This window comes from Camelus bactrianus, chromosome 24 (assembly GCF_048773025.1).
Source record: "Camelus bactrianus isolate YW-2024 breed Bactrian camel chromosome 24, ASM4877302v1, whole genome shotgun sequence".
NCBI classification, from domain to species: domain Eukaryota; kingdom Metazoa; phylum Chordata; class Mammalia; order Artiodactyla; family Camelidae; genus Camelus; species Camelus bactrianus.
This window is the reverse complement of record NC_133562.1, coordinates 14,237,828-14,263,257: the sequence shown is the minus strand read 5'-3', so window position 1 is coordinate 14,263,257 and position 25,430 is coordinate 14,237,828. Positions and strand designations below refer to the sequence as shown.

The 25,430-nt window shown below is 36.7% G+C and overlaps 2 protein-coding genes across 6 annotated transcripts in view; one reads left to right on the top strand and one right to left on the bottom strand.

Moving 5' to 3' along the window:
- DSC1 (desmocollin 1) overlaps positions 1-25,430 on the top strand; it is a 274,987-nt gene that overhangs the window by 105,607 nt on the left and 143,950 nt on the right. The window lies entirely within an intron of this gene.
- The window catches only part of DSG1 (desmoglein 1), a 34,476-nt gene continuing 10,447 nt past the window's right edge, over positions 1,402-25,430 (bottom strand). Inside the window, exons 5-16 of the mRNA XM_045510355.2 lie at positions 24,615-24,770; positions 22,305-22,449; positions 19,799-19,965; positions 17,991-18,125; positions 17,488-17,673; positions 15,138-15,397; positions 13,562-13,701; positions 11,714-12,022; positions 8,797-8,924; positions 8,416-8,485; positions 6,710-6,918; positions 1,402-6,146 (exon numbers count right to left, since the gene is read on the bottom strand). Coding sequence (XP_045366311.2) covers positions 5,115-6,146; positions 6,710-6,918; positions 8,416-8,485; positions 8,797-8,924; positions 11,714-12,022; positions 13,562-13,701; positions 15,138-15,397; positions 17,488-17,673; positions 17,991-18,125; positions 19,799-19,965; positions 22,305-22,449; positions 24,615-24,770 — 2,937 coding nt within the window. The 3' untranslated portion in view covers positions 1,402-5,114. The remainder of the gene's footprint in view (positions 6,147-6,709; positions 6,919-8,415; positions 8,486-8,796; positions 8,925-11,713; positions 12,023-13,561; positions 13,702-15,137; positions 15,398-17,487; positions 17,674-17,990; positions 18,126-19,798; positions 19,966-22,304; positions 22,450-24,614; positions 24,771-25,430) is intronic.

The following is a 25,430-nucleotide window of genomic DNA, read 5'->3' as shown; positions in this document are numbered from 1 at the left end:
AAAGTCCTTGAGCACAAATGGGGAATTGTCTTTTTATATGAGTAGGACACTAAGTCCATTGTAATAAGATGAGGGGAGAATGTGGGTGCAAATGCAGGTGGATGTGCAGGCCTGGCAGAGGAAGATGCGTGGATTCAAGATTGACTTATTTTCTCAGTGAACAACAGGATTAGGTCATCAACTAAGAATAAGGGGGAAGAGGAGGTGTGGGAGGGTTGAGGACAGAGAAGGTATAGAAGACCTTCATCTAGTATAATGAGATGGAAAGTCTGTCACGAAATCAGACAGGATTTAGGGAAGCATTTGATGTTACTGTGAGATTTGAAATCGAGTATATAAAATGAAAAAAGTCAACTCATTTGAATCACTTGTTTAGCTGTTTGTGTGCAGACCGAGATGGGGGTGTGAAAGATTTTGGATACGAAAGAGAAAGATTAGGGCAAGGAAGTAGAAGGAATGCTCCAAGAGGTGACTGTAGTTGGGCTCATGAAGTTTGATTAGACAAGGAGCCAAGTGAAGCTGACAGACAGTGAGAAAGTGGTGGGAGTCCGAAGAATTGGAGCTTGGAGGAAGGGGAGGAATTGGAACAATTGGAATCCTCAAGCAAATGAGCTGAAAAGATAAGAAGACGTGAAACTGAGGCATCCAAGGTACTGCCATGCTGGGTTGTGCCGAGGAAGCAGGTGGCTGAGATGGACTGGGAAGAGGGAGGTCTAGGAACTGAGAATGGGGGATGTCAAGTGCCTCATTTATGTGGCCACCTAAGATACTGTGAACACTTTCAGGAGTTGGAGAAATCACGGAAGATTGTGGGCCAAAATACAGGCATCAATAAAAGTGGGGATGTTATTAAGAGGTCAGGAAATGGTACAAGGAGGAGAGAGGGAGGAGGGTATAAGTATTTCCCTATGTCTGCAAAGGGGACGGTTGTGTGCATGACGAAGGTGATCATGTTCTGAAAGTGGCGTTGGAGAGCAACAAGGAGGTGCACCCCAATAAAGACGAACGGGTTTGATTTTAAAAGCAAGTAAGAAGAAAAGCCATTTGAAAGAAATAAAATGTTGATGTAAACCAAAAAAATTAGAGTATGAAAGAGAAAAAGGTGAAAGCATAGAGATGATAAAAGTATCAAATAAAAGTTTAAAATGCAAGTTATTTATTTGTTTGCATGGGGCTGCTTACGGCTGTGCTTTAAGCAGCTCTCTGCAGAGTAGGTTCCTCAGTAAATAGGAAAAAAAAAAAAAAAAGAGCCAGGAAATGGAAAATGAAAAGTTTTAAGTGTGAAAATAAAATCATTGTTTCTTCCCTGAAATGGACTGAGAATAATAACTAGATTTGATAACCTCTAATTAATCCTTATATTCTAAAACCCATCCCCACCTTACAATTCAGAGAAGATAATGAAGGCGTATTAATCATTTTATTGCTGTAAACACAACTCTTTGGAAATTACAAACCGACTTAAAAATAGCCAACAGATGACCAAGCAAGAAACTAGCACCCAAATATTCCGAGAACTGTTATATTGAAACTTAAAGGAAAGCACCTTGTTGTACACATCACCCAAGATGAATATCGGAGTCTAAAAATACCCGTAAAATGGTAAAAGAAAAAGAAGTTAGACTAAGTCCAGCTTAAGCGAAAGTGTTCAGTAATTCAAAGGTAACTAAATGGAGGAATGGAGACAACTAAACAATAGATAATTCATTTTTTAAAAAATTAGTTGATGGGTAATAGGTTGATCCATTTATGTCTTTGTCCTAACGGGACCTGGAAGACGCATTCTATTTCCAGGGCACTAGTAATGTCTGTGGGCTGCTGTATGCTAGCACGACCCGAAGGAGGTCTTACAAACACCAGAAATCCCTACAGAGGTTGGAGTTTATTAAATAGGCATGGGGAAATGTGGCAGTACTTTCAAAAGTTTGTTTTGGGTTTCAAATATCTTTCTGAAAAAGCTGGGCCCATTTTAGCCAAGATTATAACACCTTTAAACTCCTACTATAGTCAAAGGCTGCGTGTGTGTTCTATACCCTGGTGTATAACATTCAAATGTTGGTATCATTTCAGAAATGATTGTGCCTATAACCAAAACATCCAGTCAGAGTGAATATGGACTTTTTGAAGCTGTATGATTAAAATTCTGTCAGAACATTACATTGAATGAAGATTATGAGGCTATAACTTTATAACTTTATACATGAGTTTACAACAGATGTCCAGATGAAGGCTTATAAAAATAACCCAAATAGATACTTTTTCTGTAATTTTTTTAGTGCAAATATAGTTACATCAGACAACATACATAGAGGCAAATAATATGTAGCAGATAAATCTGGAATTCAATGTCAAATTTAACTCAAGATGGTATTTAGGTTGACATTAAATACTAAATTTAATTTATAATACACTAATTTTTGCCCCTGAGGACTACCTCTCTGGAAAGTGAGATGTTTTATAAATATTAAACACTTTGTTTTCAAACTATATACATATAACATTTAAATCACTATTTCTTCCTTCTGTTTTATTAGAAGCAAGTGAATCTGAGATTCAGCTTGCAATATGGATTTAACTATTCACTTATAAAACAATTTTCGTATCTTTTCTTAAGCTTATAGAATGACCTAAGGTATATGAATTAAAGCACCTAGAGAGAAGAATTAAATTCTGCCCAAAGGCTGTTCATTAAAAAAAAAAATTACATGCCTTTAAATGACTTTTAGAATGGTTGATGCCTTGAAAAGGCAATTTTAAAGTTTAGGAATAAAGAGTTAGAGCATCAATACGTAATCGTGAAAAAAAAATTTGATTTGAAAGTATCTTCCTAGAAAGATTGATGACTAATACTGCCTTTTTCTCCATGTAGTTCCCATGGTTTTATGTAACTAATGGATCTTACTAACAATAGCTATCAAGGATGGTCACTCTGACATTCGTTAGACAACCTAAAAAGCATTTCTGGAAGATATAAGGAGTCTTAAGGAAACATTTATGATGTATCAAAGTGACAAGTACTAATAATTAATAATTATTTTTATTTCTTCAGACTCCTGGACCCAGCCATACTCAAGTATATTTCAATAAATACAGTTTGACTTTTTTTTCTAGAAAGATTATGAATTATTAATGGAACCTCCAAATGGGAGACAGAAATAAAAGACTCCCTGTGAATGATTTTATTTACACCTCCACATTTTGGCATGCTACAGACTACCGAAATTTTACATAGTCTACAGAGTTAAAATAAGATATATTGTGGCTTTGAAAATGTTGACATCATCTACTATAACGCAGAGCAAAATTGCTCTAGGTAAAAGTCATTCACTCCCCATCCCCCTTTGACAAGTATTGGAAGTCCAATAACTATTCTTTGATCTTATAACACCCTGGGAACTTTGAGTAATTGAGAGGACTAATCCTTAAAAGATTTTGTCATATCGAGTTTCACATTAGTGAGCACATATTAACATTGAATTCAGAAAAGAGAAAAAATTCCTCTACCGTGCAATAGTAAATTTACCTCTAAAAATGCTTTGATTCTATTCAGAGATTTTTAACTAGGTAACACTATAAAGCAAATTGCCAGAAATGACGTATCATAAATAACACATTACTAAATTTTGAAGTTAGAAAAATATATCATACTATGTAATTTGGGAACCCTCTATAAACGGGAGCAGATATAATCCAAGAGCTTATTGACCAATCAAACCAGGAATATAAAATTTAGACTAGTGAGAAAATTCAAGGAGTAGAATTGAGTAAGGAAATGGGGTTGTCTAGTACAATTTCATTCACGTAAACACAATATCATCAACTCTGTTAAAAGTTCCTTGTTGATCTTTTCAAAATAACAGCAGAGGGTTGTTTTTAAAAAAAAAAAGTACTAAATTCAATCAAAACTAATAATACAGTATTACTTTACTGAATAATTCTAACTTCCCCCATTAAACATTTTACATGTTCTAAAAACTTTTTTTTAAGATTCCCTTAAAAAAAATTTCCCAAAGCATAACCATACTGCAGGTTGTTTTTCACAGCTCAGCCTAAGTAAATTATTTTAACTTAGGAGATGTGTAATAAAGAGCTGGGTATAAATGAATAACACTAAAAACACAATCTGAAAAATACAATGCAGTTCCCATCTGCTTCCTTGGAAGGTAGCTAGTGATGACAACCATGTCAGGTGTTACTTTCTTCATTCTGAGAAGTATAGTTGTCAGGTTTTCCTTTATTAAGTCAGAGTCACAATGGTAAAGGGGGAAATGGGTGTGATATCCTGCAACCTCACCAGTATACAATATTCATCACCATTGCATCTACCACTAAACACAAACTAGAATCAGAGAAGTCCTTGACTCCATAGGAATTATAGCTGAAGCCCCATCTCAAGATCCAGGCTCAGACATTGCCAGTTTACCCCAAATCAGTCTCTCTGTTGCCACTCTCTTATGAAAACATCTCCTAATTCGAGGTTTATTTTACCCAGTGCAATTATTAAAGTAGGAGTGCTTGTGGCTTGTGGACTTAGCTGTGTAGCCAGATTTTTTTTCTTTAATGATTAACCCTGGTCTGAATATGTGGTTGGATTTTTATTTATATTATCTGTGAAACTGACATGGCATTTGGCACATATTTCAAATTCTTCCCACATACATGAGCACATATTGCATGTTTAGTTCTTTTTAGGTATTGCCTGAGCTTCAGGGCAAATCCAAACAGAGCAAGGAGAATTATGCGAATTGTCATCTTAAGGCCAGTGCATTTACATGACCGAGTTTTATTTATTCCGTGTGCTGGAGATATACTACAGGCCACACGGAAGCAAGGAAGACCCTACGGGCCATCCAGGCACAAAGAAGACCCTGTCTCAAGTTCTAGTTCACTGTCATGATTCCATTAGTATTAATATGAGAAAAAAGTTTACAAATGCCAAGGAGAGCTCTTGCCCAATAACACTGCTTCCGTCTGTTTCCCTTGCTGTGGAGTCTCACCTCGTTGCACAGTTTTCTTAGAACCCAATTGTGCGTCACAAATCACATTGTTCATTTTTGGGTGGTGGGAATTGAACCTAAGTCACAATCACTGAGAAGAAGTGTGCTGGGTGCTGGCTACTTGGTATATTGTACTGTACTGTACTTTGTGATTCGACTTCGGGCTGTGGTCGGGGAGGCGGAACCCAGGGTGCTGCTAAAGTGATGGTCAGAGGAGCCTCTCAAGTGGCCAATGGTGGCGGTCCCCCCCATGCTGCTCAGCCCAATGCCACCACCACTTACTCCGGCTGCGCTGCCAATCAGGCCACTGCTGCCTGTACTGCTGCCTCCGCCTGTCCCCACTGGGCCACTAATTCCAGTTATGCTGGAGCCCGAAACTACCCTCTCTGTCACAATCACGTTGTGGGTATTCGATAACTCGGGGTGCATACTCAGACTGCCCATCACGCCGGAAGTTGGCCGGATTACTCTTTCTGTCACTACCACATTTGAAGACTCTCTAGGATCAGGGATGGTCAGAGTGGTGGGCAGGCTTGAACTTGGTGCTATTACCCTTTCTGTCACTATCACGTTTGACCCATCTCTCAAGTCAGGCATCTCTAACATTCCATGCAAATCGGCACCAGAGATTGGGCCGACCACCCTCTCTGTCACCACCACGTTGGATGCCTGTCGATTATCATGAACATGGACAGAGGGCCTCAGAGTGCCAGAGGTGGTGTAAGACTCGGTCACAGTGACATTACCATAGCCCAGAGGATCAGGAATAGGCACAGGATGCTGTACACCAGGTCCCGAGGGGTAGGTGCTCTCAGAAATGACTGTGGTAGTGCCGAAATGTGGGGAGATAGGGGGGTGTCCACTACCAATGGGCTCTGTTCCCTGTGGAGGACAAACTGGTTCAGTGCTCTCAGCTGGCCAAGAGGGGTCAGGCTCTGGGTATGGTTCAGCTTCTTTCCCGAGGCTGATATCTGCCAACTTCTTAAATTTAGGCCCCAGTGTATCCAAGAAGCTATCATCCAAGTCTTCTCCAATGAAGCTACAACAGCCCACAGAGCCAGCAGGGGAACCTACACCTTCAATATCATATATGAGCAAACAGTCATTGGATGGGCGTCCTTCGTCTTCGTCTGCATAAGCGTATGCTTTCTGAATTTGTAGGGGAAAGAGAACATGAAATTATGAATAAATTTTTAGCAGTAAATTGGTCTTTAACATCATTTTTAGTTCCAGAGCATTACCAAAAAGCAAAATGTCTATAAAATGTGTAAACAAAGTGCTACAGGATTACAGATAAAGAAACATCAATGCTATTTTGCACAAGAGGATTAACAGTAAGAACTTCAGAAAGGCAGGGGTATCTGAACTGGGTCCTGAAAGATGGGCGGGGGTTTGTGAGAGAGCAGATGGGAGGAAAGCATTTATCCCAGGACTAGCACAGTGTAAGCAAAGCCATGGAGACCAGTGCGACTACGGCAGAGGTGCTTGGCAAGTGGAGTTGTTGGTAAAGAATAACGGAAGGTGTGAGGGACGGTGCCAGTTGGTGAATAACCTTAATTGCCATGTGAAGGAGCTTGGACTTCATGCCATAGACAAAAGCAGAGCTGGGAACCTGGTTAGGAGACACCTGCCAAAGCCCTGCTGGGACACGGCGGAAGCCTGGGGAAGGCAGTGGGCGCAGGATGGAGAGAAAGGTGAGGGGGTGGCCTTACCTGACAGAAGTAACTTTCCATGAAGTTCATGTTCAGCCCTCCTTCTCTGCAATCCCTCATGGAATTTCTTCTCATTGTTCCAGAATAGTCTTGACATATCTCAGGGGCTCTTGACGTTTTAACTTCTTCTGTCATTTCAAATCCTGTTGTTCTTTCTCCTCCTCCCAGATCTTGTATTTCTCTGCCACTATACTCATTTGTGTAAACGCCTGAAAGTGTTGATCAAATTAAATTGATTTTCTCTAGTGTCTTGTAAACTAAAAGTTAGTGATTTACTGTAACATATAGTTTCTTCATTTAAGTATGCAGTTGTGAGCGAACAAAGAAATACAATGAAGGTAATACATAAAGAAAGGAGATACAAACGTGATATTGAGTTCAAAATAGTATTATTAATCCATTTGTTAATTCGGTAATTATTTGCTGAGAGACTACTTACTATATGTTGTGCTGGTAAAGGGGGCTGCAGAGAAGTTACAAAATCCTATACCTTAGAGAATTTGATTCCAAACTGGGGGAAAACACCCAAATTCTAAAAGTTAAAAAAATAGTATAAGAATACTCAGTGTATTATTGGAAGCACAGGGCCTCCAGAAGAAGAAGGCATGAGAACCACTGGTTTTCAGAGAAAAGGCCATGGCAGTGGTGAGGGGAAAGGTTTGCATGGAGACTCTGGGATTTGCACTTGGATGTGAGAGGGGAGGAGAAGCCTGTTACAATATTCCAGGCAGATAAGAGAAAAGGATGGCCCAGTCTATGGAAGTGCTGTGGGCAGAGGAAGGGTTGACAGTGGGATGGGTGTCTTATGGCTTTAATATTTTAAATGTCTTGAGTTTAGGTACAGTGTTTCATACTTCCGTTACTCTGGTTCCTCTCATTGTGCTCTGTTCAAGGTTTGAAAACCTAATGAGGGAATAAATGCATAACTAAATCCTGCTGGATTTGAGGATTTGACAAGTCTTGAGAACTCATCGGGTGTCAATGAATAGGGAGATATGAGTCGACAATGAGTTTCTGCTTTTGAGATGGAAGGCGTGGGTGTCAAAAACAAAAACGGATACCTCTTTTAAATATGGTTCAGTTCTATAAGTTATAAGCACTCCTATGTCTTTTACATTTTAAAGAGCTTAAAGTGGAAAAGTCATGATTACAAGTTTGAAAAAGAGAATGCAAAGTAAGAGAGTAATATTTATTTACGCTGAAACAGGGCAAAATGGGACAATTATTTTCAAAGATGTGAGTTTTTAAAATTAATTGTTCTTTTTTTTTTTTTTCAGAGTAATTTTGTGAATTTTGGAGGTAGAGTCTAGCCTCGATAAGTGAGCCTGGATCTATTCAATAGGGTTGTTCTTTAATTCTAATTAGTGGGTTTTTTAGGTAAATAACAATTGCTTTATTAGACAAAAAACCTCTACCAAAATTGATTAGTGGTTACAACTAGGAATTTCTCTTCTATTTATAGAAGTTCTAGTCAAATCTTTTCCTATGTACTCTCTGATGATTAAGGAAGATTTTAAAAAATACAACATATAAAAATAATAATTATTGTAGATTTTTCCTTACCATTTAATTTGCAAGTTAGCCATTTAAAAAAGAATGATGGAAACAATTTTAAAGATAATTGAGAAATAGTAAAGTTTGCAAAGACAGAGAATAGAGTTCATTCTTAAGTCATGTGAGCTGTTAAAGAAATTTCTTTCTCTTACCTGTGTTGTCAACGCACTCAATTATATTTGCATTAGCGGGTCCTGCTGGTACACAGACAGTGGTCAAACCCTAAAAGACAGGAAACATTTTCCCATTTGTAATGATTCTTTTCTTCCACTATTCATACATTGGGTTTGTTCTCAAATTACCTCGGATTTTCTAAAAGAATACTAAAATAAATCCGAACCTCATTTAGAAAGCCTTCCCTGGTTACTGCCATCTAGTTTTGATGTGCCTTTGATTTCTCTCTGCTTTCCCCATTGACTACCCCAGAATGAAGACCAGCATAGCCTGGGAGTAATTCCCGGAATCTTGGCTCACATGCATGAAACCAGGTTTAGGTAACGACCAAAGGCCACTTATCACACAGTAGCACTCACCGTGGGCGGCGGTTCTTCTACTGCCCACGGGTGAATCGCCCCATCTGAACATTCGGGAACAGGCTCGAAGCCGGCTCCAGCACCAGCGGCACCTCCATAGTCACAGCAGAGCAGCAAAAATGGGACCACTGATGGGAAAAGACAGGAATGTTGCAATTAGCAGAGGAACCATATTAAAGCAAAGCAACCTGCTTTTATGACTACATTTGAATCCCTAGCATGACTCCCTTTGATTCTATCACTGTTACGAAAGTTTCAGAAAACAAGCTGAATAATGGTCAACGTGAGCTTCAGTCTACCAGACTGCAATCAATTTTTATATGTTATCTAGTATTCATATTACAGGTGATATTATACAGTTCAAACAGAAGAGTCTTTCCCCTGTCATTACTTAGGAAAATGTTAAAGGAGAGAAGAAAGAAGCCTGGAGAGACCAGGCAATACGTTTGATTCTTCGTGCTCCCTCCTCCATGCCTGTGTTGATTTTTCTTCTTCCACATGTTTTTCTGTTTCAACAGTAAAATCTTATTCCTGCATCAAGCAGTTATCCTCTGTGAGGTTGTTTTCCCCTACGCAGATACAATTTTTGAAATTACTGATGTACAAATGGAGAACATTACACTGCTTGACCATAGTTTTGTTGGTTTTTTTTTTCTCCCTGTTTATTGCTTGGCTTTTTCTCATTCATCTCTATAAGTTTCTAGCACAGAGCCTTTTACATGATATGATCTTGACAAAAGGTTTGGGATGAACGGATGAAGGAAAGGGTGTGTAAATGAAAAATGTGAAGAAGGAAGGAAAGAAAAAAGAAGGAAGCAAGATGAGAAGGAATGCAGTAAGGATAGGAAGGGAGAGAGGGAAGAAGAAAATAAAAAAGAATCCCATGGGTTTAATGAAACTTTGCTAGACTCAGAGATAGCTTTGACTCTAGAGGTAAAGCCCATATATAATTTTAAAAAATTTGTTATTATTTACACTACTCAGAGCTAGTCACCAATATAAAAAACAAACTCAAAGTGAAAGCTATATATTACCTATGGTAGAGATAATCAGCACCTGAGTAATTAAGTTACTTTTATCAAGTATTTAATTTCAGTATAAAAATGTTGGTTGATAATTAAAATGGCTAAAAATGTGAAATTAGAGAATTACCTTTTCTCATATATATGTTTTATGTTATATTCTGTGAATTTTCTAGCATTTTTCTTGCTTTGGTTCACTTTGATGAGAATGCTTCCTTTTTTTAAGCTTGTTTCTCCTTTTATAGAACTTTTCATCGTCATTATTCCAATTTATTATGAACCAATAAGAAAGAAATTCTATTACTTAATATAGAAATTTCTTGGTTTTTTTTGAAATACATTTTAAATTATGGAAAAAAGAGCATGTCCAAACTCCTTGTGGATTAGATGAATTCAGTTTTGATCAACAGGTTCAAAAGGGTGAAAGAACTGTTTAAAACCAGAGAAAATCCAATTTGCTAATAAATTTAGTGAGAACTGTCTATTTTATGGCTGTTTATGTATTATGAGAGATGAAAGTAGAAGAATATTTTATTAACAAGTGCTTTGATTTATTTCATGTGTGTATATTTTAATTAAATAACGTCAGAGGTATCTTGTGACACTAAAATTTTATAATTTATACTTGAGAATGGCCATGTTTACACTGATTTCATTATAATGTGCTGATTTCATCTTTCTTACTTCAGAGCTCCCCTTCTCATTCCTCAGAGACTGTAGCATCTGGGTTATCTCTACTTTGATTTCTATCATCATCCAACGCAATGTTGGAGAATCCATTGGATTTTATACCCCCATGTGTAGATCCTTGACTAGGTCCACTCTAGTGACCATAGGATGTGGTCTACCTCTAAATGCTTCCATGCATGGTACTTCTTTTTCATCATCAAAGTATTGTTGTGAAGTATGTCTTTTTTTTTTTTTTAAGAAAGAAAGCTAATGTTTATTCAGGACCTATTGTGTGTTAGGGACTGCAGCAGGAGCTCTTATATACATCAACTACTGAGAGTTCCTGACAACCCCATTAGATAGACAGCATTATCCCCATTTTATTATCTGATATTCATGCCAGATCCCTAAATGGATAATAAATAATCCAAATGCAGCAGTTATTTCAGTTCTTGGTGTCTAGTGTCAGATAAACAAATTTTGAGTGAGCGCGAAGTAAGTCTTACTATTTCCCAGATGGCAAAAGCAAGGCTCAGAAAAGTTAGGGAAACTTTGAAAGATGCAGACAGTTAAATTTGGAAGCTAGAGTCTAACCTTCCTCTGTTTGGTTCTCCTTTCATTAGGCTTTGCAGCTTTGGCCCAACGTGAAGTCCCTTCAAGGTCTGGCCCCTGTCCATCTTTCTAGTCTCAACTCTCACCATGCTGTCAGGCACGTTCTTTATTTCTTCCTCGCTTGGAGTCCTTTATTTCAGTTACTTGGCTCTCATTCTTTTGGAGTTTTGCACATGGATTTTTTTTTTCTCCTTGTATTGTGTTTTCCTTTTCTTGTCCACTAGGCTATCTCAGCTAGCTCCTATTCATCTGTTAAAACCCAACCCAGAGTTTACTTTCTCTCTGTTGCCTTTTCTGATTATTTCAATCAATTGTTTCTGACTCTCTTCTTCCCTCAGATAACAATTTGAACCTGTCTGTTATGGTACTTTCCTATTACACTGAGATTTAATACAAAAAAAATTTTTACTCCCACTATACTTATATATAAAAGGTCAAATGGCTGGATTTTTTTTTTCCCATCTCATAAACCCAGCATCAAACATAGACATTTCTTGGTAACTGCACAAAAATAAGATTTTGTAAAATGTACTTGATCAAAGTATCAGAAAACTTTTTTCCTCTCCCCATTTTGGAAGGGGAACACAGGAAAATAGGACTATTAACGTACTTACATCCTAGGATCAAGAATCCCAAGATGAGTAGTCCAATGCCAGCAGGACCAAAATGTACATTATCTCTGAGACGGTGCCTATAAACATCAGTGCCTTCTCCATCAAAAGTATTTGTTGCAGAACTGCCAGCATTTTCTGCATTGGTATTGATGTTAGTCTCATCTGAGGAAGTAACGTCGTTTGTGCTTGTACTAGTACTCCCTCCATTAATAATTTCACCACCAGTTGTACTCTGTTCACGATCTTCTTCCCAGCCAGAACCGTCAAGATTAATGTTAATTGTACCAGTACAAGTTCTTTGAAGAGAATCTGTAACAAGGTTTAAAATGAAAGACATATTTTAGACATTTAGCTTAACAGTTGTTGGACAATACAAAACCGTTTCCTCTTTGCATCAGTACTTATTTCCAAGTCTATTCCCATCAATTCAGTAGCTTCCCATATCGTCCCTTGTCTGTGATCAGTTCTTAAATCAAGCCACTATGAATAAAATATTAGTGCTCCAGAAAAACTGTCCCATGTGTTTAGAAACGTACATGGTAAACGCCACATTATGTATTGGTCAGCTGTGTGATGTATAAGCCACTGTGGAGGCACTTCTAGACTATGTGTTGCACACTTCTCCATGTTTTTAGACTAGGTTTTGTTTGCTGTTTTATTGTCTTTCACCTTCAGTTCTTGTTTATTTATTTATTTTTTTCCTTTTATGGGTTGACACCACCAACGGCTTTTGAGCAGGCTGGTCAGTCCTTTCTACATAAACCCGATAAAGCAGCGTTGCCTCAGACTCACAACCAGTGGTTAAAACAGCTCATCAGAGAGGGATTTTGGCACTATTGGAGGTAGGGGTGGGGTAGGGGGAACCTTCAATCCAATGAGAAAGTGAAGCAGTTTTTATTTCACAAGCAGATATTCCAAATTTGCTTTCTTCTTGTCCTTCGAAGTTTCAGTAAGTTGTTGTGCTTGTTGACTGAACACAGGAGCAGGGACATTTGTGATTTGTTCCAACTTAATTGCTCCACACTTGCAGTTAAGTTATTATTATTGTTATTCTTATTTCTATTAAACAAATGTCAGCTCTGTTGTCAGACTTTGTCCATTGATGTCACTCTAGAGTCTGGCACGATGACTGACGTTCGGTTAGAATTCAGTAGATAGTTTCTGAATAAGTGAATAAAGATATCTCTGGACGTATATCACAGAGGTAGGCTTAAATCCAGTCCGTCTGACGGCAAAGCCCTTTCAGCTCAGCTATGCTGATTCTATTGTTATTGCTTTGTTAGAATACAAGTCTGCTGTATTGTTACTGTTTTTGTTTTATTATTGTCATCTGGTCTAACGTTTATCCCCAGAAGGTTGCGTTTTAAAGGAACAGAAGCATGCTACTTCCAAATTGTTTACACGAAGTTGTACATCAACTTTCCAAAGATTTTGTAAAGTTCGGTTAGCTTTCAATCCCTGACATTAATAAGAACTAACATTTGTTACTGTCAGCACTCATCTAAGTGCTTTACGCGTAATAACTCCTTAAATACTTGTAAATCCGTATCGTTACTTTCCCATTTTACAGAAGAGAAAACAGGGATACATGGATTAAATAACTTCTCTAAAATCTTACAGCTTGTTAAGTGATGGTACAAGATACCGATTCAGTCTCGTTCCGGAACTCACAGTCTTAATTCCTAAATTATACTGCTTCTCGTATCATTCAAGATTCGATTCTATAATGCCCAATGTAATAACCTTTGTCAGAAAAAGGGTTACTTCTAAATACTGTGATTAAAATGTCCACATCTGAGTGTATATATAATTTCCACTAAAAAGGAAAAAATTAAATAGACTTCTTACCATCTATAGATAGGATTGTTCCTTGGTATTTTCCATTAAGTGTTTGATATTGTTCTTTGGTAACTTTATTTCTCAGAGTGATTACTCCCGTTCGTGAGTCAACAGCGAGCAGGTCAGTTGGATTATTTCCCATTACATATCTGTATTTGAAAGACAACAGTACAAAATCATGCTAGCTATCTAGAAAGAGAGAGAGAGAGAGAGAGAGTCAGAGACAGGACAGAGAGAGGGAGATTTTAATTTTAAAACATGTTTCCGGTCAGTAGCTATACCCTGGAAGTAGTTTTCAATTATTAGAAACTATTTTTTTTTTCAGGGCAGTCCCAGCTATTTGAGGACATTCAGAAATAGATAAAGATTCAAATTTAAGAAAAAAGAATTCCTGAGCAGCCACTTAGAATGGAATTATCTCTTATACCCACTTGAGTGTCAGAATAATCCTTCGATGTTTGCAGACTGCAAAGTCTCATTTTCACTTGATTTTGGGAGCATCAGAGCTATCCTACGACCCAGATACTGCTAATTCTAAACTATCCTCTTACCAAACACGTTACTTCTTCATCAGCTGGGCTTTTGTCCCTTCCCTATCTCCACTCCCTCGCCACATACACAGTGAATTTACTGGACTTCTTTCGGATTCCAAACTCTGTTCTAGTCATGTGTCTCTATATTATTCTATTCTCTTTCTCTTCTCATCTTTGGCTGCAAAGTTTTCCTTCTCACTTATATATCCGTTAGACAATCATTGATCAGAGAACTCTTTGCTTGGGGCTTTGTGCTAAAGTCAGGGAATAGAACTTGGAGAGGAGTCAGGGATGGGTGTGTGGTCTGCCCCGAGTGAACTCACGTCTGGGGGGTACAAGCGAGCTGATCAGCAGTGGTGGGCAGTGCGGTAAGAACTACAACGGAAATACTCACGTGGCGTGAGGGGAGCATAAAGAACTTTTAAAACTCATTTGTGAAGTCTTTCCCCAGACTGTTATTTTTCATCTCAAGCACACGTGCAAAATACATGCACACACATACACACAGACTTTTCATGATCAAGTAGAAAATACTTGGATATACAGAGTTAAAAAAACTACTAAGCATAATTTTTCCTAATGTAACTAATTTTTCACATCAAAGTGATTTTGATCAATACTGGGTGCTGATTAAAGTCAGAAAGTAACTGGAATGAACTAACTAAATCTAACTGATTTCAATCTGGGCCAATTTTGCAATGGGAAAATCAGTCCATCAAATCTTCCAAGGGGAATAACCGTGATATGTGGTAATCAGCTAATTGGTCAATAAAATATATAAACACCGGAGTGTCAAACTTTCAAGATACAATATATTTTCACATTTTAAATCTTTATATTTATTTATTTTACATTTTGCACAAATTTTTTATATTTTCTTCAGTTAAACACTCTAAGTTAAGTAACAGTTCATCAACTGGTACGTTTCACGACTGAATTTCAAAAATAATGAAAAATAGTTTAATTTCGATACTTCAGATTCCAAAAAAAAAAAACTGTTTTTACTTAAGTTCAGTATGTGGTGAAAATTAGTTGGAAAATGTCAGTCTTACCTAACAGTTGTTGAAGGTAGACCTGTGTCCAGGTCAGTAGCTACAAAGTCTCCCACTTTGTAATTTTGTCCCATATTACTAGTCACTACATACGTCTTTGAACCTGGACGGAACACCGAGCCTTCAATTACATTTAACACGGTCACAGAGATTGCACTTCCTATGAGTTTATATTGAGACTTAATTGATTGATGAAATTCAGCTTTATTTCTAACACCAAGATTAAGCTGCAGATTCTTCACCTCTTCATAATCGAGGGGCTAGAAAATGCAGAGAGAAATAGTTTTACTGCAAGGAGAAAAAGCATTCCAGAGAAAAGAGAAATCCTTTGATAATCAGCAAAAAACTTCTTGCATCTCTTTCTTTAATTACATATAAACACATATAAATATACAACCTATTCTTACGTTCTTTATCCTCAATACAAACTCATGAAAATACAATAAGAAAAAAATATCCAGCTGTCATAGATCCTTTGTTGAAGCAGTTGGAAATGAATGCATTCTAATTGTTCACCAAACAAATTAAAAGCTTAAAATAATGCAGATGGTCACGTCCATGCATTCTGTAGTGCAAAGACAGCTTATGTTAGATGCTATCATTTCACGTTTCTCAGAAAGTAGCTCTATTTATTACAAAGAATGGGCCAAATATATCATACGTTCAATCATTTGACTGATTTTTATCCATAAAGAACTATTTAGAAGTTTTACTTTGTATATGTGACTTCTTTCAGTAAATTAAGTAACAGAATATAGTACATAAATAATAAAAAGAAATCCTTATTTTCTTCAACATATCATGGAAAAATTCATTTTATGTTATAAAATTATGAAGTAGTCATTTTCACTATGAAAGATAGTGTCAATATTTTACTCATAAAATTCACAACTATGCATTATGCCCGTAAGTACCAGCTATATTTTTCTTATACGTTTTGTAATATATTTTCTGTATTTTTCCATGAGTGTAATTTAGCTGGCTATCGATTCATACACTGAGCTCTCCTCTTAGCTAAAATTTTCAGTCTTTGCTCTAATGTTGGCTTTATTTGCAACTTCAAGAATGGCTATAAAATTGTTTATATATACATCACCCACATATTACACATATATAATCATAAAAAGGAATTAATATATGATGTCGCTTCTGGGAGAAAAATCAGTATCATTCTCATTTTACAGATAGAGACATTGGGGAGAGACCGACCGATTTTCTAAAGTAATATAGTAGTTTGGGCTAGATTAGGACTCAGCTTCCCTAGCATGGAATCCTAGATAATATAGTGAAAAGAATGTGAACTTAATAGCTAGGGAAGCCTAGGTTTGAATGTCCGCTGTACCACTTACTAGTTGTGATTTGCAGGGATGCTGAAAGGAATAAACTAAAGCATCCACACACTGCCTCAGTGATGGAAGCCACAGGCATAGTGACACTTTATGAAGACATCTGAGACAAATGATCACAAGTTCCTATAAGGACAGAATTCCTTAGAGGTTTATTTCCCAGGGCTTTTCTGGAGGAAGGAAAGAGTTCGAAAGGGATTGCATTTTGCCATGAGGAATACGTATGGCATGCATCACATACAATCCATGCACAGCTACTGCAGAGTTAAAAAAACAGGCTGACAATTCTTGTAGCACAGGGTGAAACCTTCACTGTCAGCTCCCTGAGTCAGACATTTTCCCCCCCACATCTTAGTGAAAATTCCCTGCAGATAAATGTGGTGGATCAGTAATGTAGAGGGGACATAAGAGAACTCTGTTGACTTGGACCAAATTTCTATGACTTGGATGAAGTCTCTGGTATATTTATGTCTGTAATAAGCCTTGGTCAGCAGCCAAAGTGAGAAGAGAATGCGATAATCCTACAGTTACAGTAATTTCATTTTAATTCTGTAAGAACACACTGGATGAATAAACAACTTTTAATTTACGTGATGAATATGATTAGTGAATAATAACTGATGTACAGTGTTGACAAGGATACTTTTTCAGGCCATGTTAAATCTGCTTTAAAAAATATTCTTCAAATGTGTGAAACAAAACCTTAAGGATTTATCATCTTTTGTTGTAAGCATAAAATAAGATTAGTATTAAAAATGCTTCCCATTTACGTGATCTGTGAGGGAATATTGTATTCATAGAAAAAGAGTTCAAGTTAAAAGTTCAATACCTGGTTTCATGAAATGATATAAGCAGAAAAACTCTGTAAAAATGTTCTGTATCATATATCACTTTGAAATACAGTAATTTTTATTCTTTCACCCATTCAAGTTTGTGAAATATTAAAAAAACCACATTTTGAAAAAAATCAAAAAAGCAAAACATTGAGAATAATTATACCATACCTTAATAACCTTTAAAGTTCCCACATTTGTTCTTTCATTCATTTCTATGTCAAACCAGTTTCCCTCATTTCCAGTGATAAAAAAAATTACTGCCATCCAGTTAGCTGAGAACTCCTCATCCAAATCAATTACTCTAATCTGGAGCAAATTTGAACTTAAAGCATTTTCTTCAATATTTACGGAATACTGAAACAAGAAGTCAAAAAAGAAAATCTTAACACAAACTGTGTGAGAAAGAGAAGAATTATACTAGCTTTATATAGAATGTTTATAGTTATCCACTATATAGAAAAAGGATCTGTGTTTGTAGTCTCACTTTTCATTGCTCAAATATGGGTTTTTTTTAAAACATGTATTATATAAACAAACACAAGATGAAATATGTGTGTACATTTGGGTTGTACGTGACTAAAGATAACATGCACATCTATAAATAGAATTGCTCGAACAAATCCTGGGATGTAATGAATTTAAAGTTACTCATTTCAAAGACTGGTACTTACTGAAGACTGTTCCAGGTATGGGATGTTATCATTGACATCAAGGATTTTGATGTTGCATTCACACTCTGCCGACATACCATCTGCCCCGCCATCACGATCAGAGCCTCTTACAGCCAGAGAGTACTGGCTGTATTTCTAAAAATGCACATGACAAACAGTATCACAGTTGATGTAGACAGTTGTTATCCTGTCTCATGCAAAGCTCTTTTACAACGTCACCTCAACATTTACGTAAATCTGTGATGGAGATAGAGGTAACGCAGAATATTGAAAATTCACAAATCTCGCATGAATCAGTATGATGTTGTCACTTCTATTCCCACCATGCTTATCCAGCATCATTTACTGAAGCAGCATTTTTTTTAAAGGCCTCATTTCTTATTATATGTTGAGAAAGTTGATAAAGAGTGAAGAGGACCAAAATGATCAGGAGGGGGGAGAGTAAGGTTTACTAAGAATTTATGGCATGACAATTCCGTACCCTAAATGATCAGCTCCTGAGTGTGCAAGAAGAATAGAAGTAACAGATGGCTTGCATTTCTGGGGGTGGTGGGTTGTGGCAGTGGAGTTACTGATGATCCATCTTCTTGATTCTACTCAATGGTGCTTACATTTTTAGAAGCTGGTAAAGCCATGAAGCCTTTCCCAGACACATACATATGTGCATCCTCACTCAAAATTGTGGATATAATTTTAGAGGGTTCCTAGAGACATCTCAAGGGCTGTCCACAAACCCCAGGTTAAAAATATCTGCTCTGTTGGCGTCCTCGTGCCTGCAGAGTTCCTGTACTTTTTAGAGCTCTTCACCACCACAGCTCTTAGAACATTAAGGAAATCCCACTGGGCTCCTTAAGAAAGTTTGGGAGAGAAAAAGCTAAATAGTCAATTTCTCCTGATGGTAGTTTTCAAACAAGTGAAAAAGGACATATAGGTAACCTAGAAACTGATGGCATTTGGATCGTTAAAGAGTATTAAAGTAATCTGATTAATCCTAAATCTAGGAGTCATTAGTAGGGAGAGGGTCATTTTGAAATAACTATAATAATTAAAATAAAATTTAATTATCAAATAGAAATAAAACTTCCTCATTTATATCCCTAACATACATGCAGGTCAGTTATATTCTATCAATATTAAAAAAAATAATGAAAAAGTTGGTATTTTAAAATTAAATCATAGGACCACATGGCATTATAGAAATCATGCAATACTGATTCTATTTTGGTAACAATCACTAGTTATTTTTTATTTGTAAGTGAAAAGTTTGGTTTGGTTGTTGCTTAATTCCTACCCATTATTCTGATTCTGCGACTCATTTCCCAAAATAATCAGTGGGCTGTCAGTAGGTGAGACATAGGAAGAGAAAAAAAAGATAAAATAGTTCTCTTGTCTAGTGAGTTTAGGATATGCTGGATTAAAAAAAGACAAACAAATTTGTTAGCCTGTAAATTCTTGGTGCTTCTACCAAGTTCACATCCCTTGTGAGTCACCAAAATAGGGGATGTAAAGCAATTATTTCTTAAATTTATTTCATTATAGAACATACTATTTTTTTAAATGGAGCTTTTGCTTCTACTTTGCATAAATTTTTATGTACTCTCAGAACATAGTTTTCTTAAATTGAGACAAATCCTAATATTAAATGAAATCTATTTGAGGAATGCCCATTTTTCATCTCACAGATATTTATTACCATTATGTGAAAACGTTATGCGATTAAAAATTTAAACTATTGTTTTCTTTTTCTTTCTTAGAACTCTTCCTTTTAGAATCAGTTCCATTGAGACTAACGCATTCAAAGAGCTTACCTCTCTGTCTATAAAATTATTCATTGTTCGAACTTCTCCAGTGTATCTGTTGATAATAAACATTGGTGAATCAGAAGGTTCTTGTCTTATGATCTTGAAGGCTATTTTTGAGTTCAGATTATTTGGTTCATCTGCATCAGTAGCATTGAGTTTCATCACCAGTGTATCTAGAAATCAAGGGAAATTGATTGCAAATGGACATTTTGCATTTTTATTGTAGTATAGTGTATTGATTTTCCAACAAGATGTTTGGGTCATTTGGTCCGTATAACAGACACTCTACCATTTTCCCATTCTACTGCTTCAACGTATCAATATCTTAGCTCCTTTCTATATCTTTGCCTTGACAAAAAAATCATGTTTTACCAGTGATCTAGACATTACTGAGTTCAGACTGTTAGAAAACAAGGAAATGTTTTCTTCTGCCTTTCCATGTATAAGTTTTTTTAAGGCTGCTTTGGTGAAACAAAATGATCTCAAAGCCAGATTAACTCTTTCCCAACTCTAGCACTTTCTAGCTGTGTGATCTTGGCCTCAGTTTCCACATCTACAAATGGGGATGATAAGAGTACCATCCTCATTGAGTTTAAGAAAGTTAAACCGCTATATGAGAGAAAATTATACAAAGTTCCTATTGAATAATGCAAACTCAAATATATATTATTCTGTTTTGTGTGGTTTCTAGCTTAGTGCCAGTAACTAGTTGGTTTAAGGAGATGCTTGTTTAATTACGTACTTTGTCCCTCACCTTCTCCATTAATCTTATAAGCAGTTTTGATGAAGGGCACTGGAGAATGTGAAAAATTGCCAGCATTCATAAACTGGACTTCTCTATGCTCAAACTGTTTCAGGAACAGTTGTCCTGTCTTCAGACACCAACACACCAGCTCCCATCTCTCTCTCTCTCTTTCTCTCTCTTAGACTCTTTCCTTCAATTTCTGTGTGTGTTTGTATGTTTGTGTTTGTGTGTGTGTGTATTCAGTTCAGCATCATTTTTAAGGGTTTTCACTAGGCAATTAATTCAATAATTATGGTGCGTTTATACAATGAAATCCCATGAAACTGTTAAAAGGAATGAAGAAACCTGTATTTCCTAATATGGAAATACGTCCAAAATAGATGTAAATGAAATTCATGTGTTGGGGTAGTAGGTAAGATAGGGTCTCACTTGTTTCCTCTTGGGAAACATGTTTGTATATGTTTACATGATTACAGAACATATGCACCTAAGCAACTAAGGACAGTGCTCGCCTCTGAAGAATGGTACTAGGCGAGCAAAGAATGCATTTCTATTCCATTTATACTTTATAAGTGTGTGAATTTTTACAGCTAACATTGTCTAGTAGTATTTTTTAAAGTTTAAGGTATGGGTATAATATTTTCACAACTAAAACTAAAATGTAAGGATTATTTGAACGTATAAGAAATACCACTTAAAGGTTAAAAGTAACTATAGTAAGCTGAAGTTTTGAATTCAAATGAGAGATTAGCCTTGCTGTTTTTCACTAGTTTTTTGGGGGGCATAGTAATTAAGCTTATTGTTTGTTTTTTTTTTAATAGAGGTACTAGGGATTGGACCCAGGACCTTGTGCATGCTAAGCATGTGCTCTACCACTGAGCTACACCCTCCCCCTACTCTGCTGTTTTTAATATATTTAGGACAATCTTCAATGGTACGATAAGCAGGTAGTATACTATCCCACCCAACTGGTCATTTGGCAGTTAAAACGTTACCATTTACAGTAATCCCTAAGGAGGTAACTGCCACATTTAGATTGTTGAAGCTCTTGTAGGTAAATGCTTTATCTAGTTGATAGATTTTTCTGGGGCCCCTCGGCATCACTTGAGACAATTAGCTTTAAATATGCAGGGTGAACAAACAGGATTAGTTTTATAGCACATTTCAAATACCTAAAATCAGTTATGAGTAAAAAGCAAGCAAAAAATCTATATTCATTAAATCATATGTAAGAAGAGGAAATAATGCTTGTTTTGTATTTATTCGTTGCCAGCAAAAGTTCTTGAAGATTATGGCAACAAAACAGATTGCCTGGTGGTGATTTCTATGAGTGACTTGAAAGTAGTTAAAATTTAAAAGGGAAAAACAAAGACAGTAAGAACAGTTGCAGATGAGATTGCCCTGCAAAGCAGTCAGGCTGGAAGGCTAAATTCTCCTCCCCGTGGCCCTGTCACTGCTGTGAAAAGTACTTTTGGGATTTTTCCTTAGGAATCTACTACAGAGCTGGTGTGTGAGTCACCTGAGAAAATCCTTCCATCACTTTAGAGCTGCTCCTTGTGGGTGACAGTAGGAGCTGCTTCCACAGGTGGAGGGAAAGCCCGTTAGGGAGACATCCCCCCGCCCCTTCCTGTTCTGTGTGCTTTTTTAACCTTATCTTTTCCATTTGTGATACGGCACCTTGACACAGTTTAGCCTCCAGTTGCCTGGCTGTTAAAAATGATCTGGAAGCCGAAATAGTCCTTTTACTTAATAAAGTAGATTACTTACTTGCATTAGAGTTTTCTTCTACCTCTCCTATAAAAGTCGACATAGAAAATACGGGAGGGTTGTCATTTATATCCAAAACCCTGACTCTGAGCTCAAGAGGTCTCTCTAAATCTTGGCCTTGGGCATTGAGAGCCCGACAGTAGATCTAGGAGAGAAAAGAGAAGTAATTACATGGGGCGACATGTATTAAGTTCTTGCTTTGTTTGAGGGCTATGCCAGGCGCTATGGGAAACTAAAAAACATTAGGACATACTATTTTCTCCCAGCATGTAGGCACAAGCAGTATTTATAATCAAGGAGAGGCAAACACTAATTCAAAATACCATTTGAGAAAAGGTAACATGGTAAGTTACACAAAGGAAGAACAAAATTACTATGACTTCAGAGGAGGACTTAATGATTGAGAGAGATCTCGAAAGAAAATTTCAGCAGGTGGAGCAGGGAATTGCAGGGCATTTCAACCAAAGGGATTCTTGTGAGGAAAGACATAAAGTGATGGAAACGCATTGTTTACAATTAGGAATAGGGGCTATTAGGTTTGAAAATGTGATAAAGAAGAGTCACACAAGGGCTTCGCAGAAGTCTAGCATTCATAAGATAGGTCGTGCCTATGTAGGTGTTTTTATTATTTTTTATTAGTATTAGTTGGTGTACATGAGTATAGTGAATACTATTTTGGCTATGTGGTATATTTCATATAAAAAATGCATTGTACTTCATATTTACTGTAGCCAAAACATGGAAGCAACCTAAATGTCCATTGAAAGATGACTGGATAAAGAAGTTGTGGTATATATATAGAGTTGTGGTATATATATACAAATGAAATAATGCCATTTACAGCAACATGGATAGATCTAGAGATTATCATACTAAGTGAAGTCAGACAAAGACAAATACCGTATGATATCACTTATATGTGGAATCTAAAAAATAATACAAATGAATTTATATACAAAACAGACACAGACTCACAGACATAGAAAAGAAACATACGGTTACCAAAGGAAAGTGGGGGGAGGGATAAACTAGGAGTTTGGGATTAATAGATATACACCATTGTATATAAAATAAACAAGGTTTACTGTATAGCACAGGGAACAATATTCAATAACTTGTAATAACCTAAGATGAAAAAGAATATATATATATATATGTATAACTGAATCACTATGCTGCACACTAGAAACTAACACAATATTGTAAATCAACTAGACTTCAATTTTTAAAAAAACCCCACAACTTATCGAATTAAAAAGACACCTTGTGCTTCAGGTAAACCAATAGGCTGGCATGCTGATTCAGAATTCAGGGAAACATTGTTGGAGATAAGGCAGGACTATAGACTGGAATAGAAGGCTGAGGAATTAAAATAGCTTGAGGCATACAGACAAACAGTGCGTGAGAAAACCTGCAAGCTTAGATTACTATTTGAAGGTGTTTCGGAAAATTACGGGGCTTGAATAGAAGAGGTTACAAAATTAAAGGAAGTTTTTTTTACGTCTTTATTTTTAAGTATTAACAAGTGTTGATCATAATGATAGATGGAAATGGAAGCAGCCAATAGGGTAAGCAGAAGGGAGATGAAAAAACAAAGTTGATTGAATAAAGTTCTTGGACAGGTAATTATGGGACAATGGATAGCTTGTGGGATAAGCTGTTGGGAAAAAGCAGAAAATTGGTCCTGTTTTTGGATTAACTCTGAACACTTCTGAACTGGAGAAGAGAGATTAATTGTGGGAGTTTGTGATGGAGGACCTCAGACTTTTTAACAAAATTGGTCACCGGTCAGCTGCTTAAAGTGGAAATGAGGTTGAGAGCTTGTAGTTTTGTCACTGTAAAGAATAGAGTGAGACTCAGTTAAGGGTGAATTAGAGTATTCTCAAGACACATTCTGAACTCAGGTGAACTTGAGCAATGTGAATTTATAATAAGGTATGTTCCCTCAGGGAAGGCTCCATCAGGAGCTCCAGAATCATCACTTGGCCTCAGAGTTAAGAAGAACCAATATTCTCAGCTGAATTAAAGAAAAAGAAGAAAGTTAGGCACCTGCCCTTCTGAACAAACACTTTAGCGTGACACTGGGGACAGGCAGGCCAGAGGTTAGCATTTTTGCTGAGGCACATAAGTGAAACACTCCTCCCTCTCTTAATCTTTTGATTCTGCTGGGTTTCATAAGATGCTCATGAAAGAAGAGAAAACTAAAAATGCTTAATTGAGACTTGAAATCAAATCAAGTATGATCTGAGCTTAATATATTCCAAAAATAATTTAGGCCTGAACACACATCTTGACATGGAGCCCACTTACAATGAAAAAAGGGGTGACCTCTCGATCAACTATGGATGTTATATTAATTTCACCAGTTTTTTGATTAATGATGAAAATTCCAAAAGGTGGTTGATCAATTCCTACTCCGGAGATGCGGTATGTAACTTGCTGGTTTGCAGCGCAATCTGAGTGAATCTGCAGAAAGAGCACAAGGGAAAATGTTACAGGGACAAAATCAAGAGTCTGTGTTTGATATAGGACAGTTACCTTTCTTGAGAATTGTTGAGTGTGAGTACCTGTTATCTTCTGAGGAATGCTGGAAATAGAGAATTGTTTTCCTAGGTAAGTGGAATAGTTACCATTCAAGTATTTTTAGTGGCAACTGATGATGTAATAAAAGAAATTCAATTTCTATTTGTACCAGATAGGTAAAATATCACCTTAATAATCTAAATCTATGCAGTCACCCTTCGTGCATTTATTCATTCAACATTTACAGTTGGTTGTGTTATGTTCAGGCTCTGTACCAGCACACAGTAGGGAACTCCTTGACTTCTTAACTAACTTACCAGTGCTGCCATTATGTAACTTTGATCTTCCAATTCAAAAATTCTTTAAATAAAGTTTTAAGTGGATTTATGTAGGTGACAAGATTTAACTGACTTTGCCTAGACGCTCTTAATTCTGAAAATGAGGAGAATGTTTTCGCAGAAAATTAAGGCGATCACCCCAAATAAGTGGCTATAGAAACTAGGACTCTCTTAGAAATAAAAAAAATTGTATGACTGTAAGCAATCTTATGGGGGAATCTCTGTGTATATCTGTGTAGGTATAAGTGTATATATTTGTATGTTT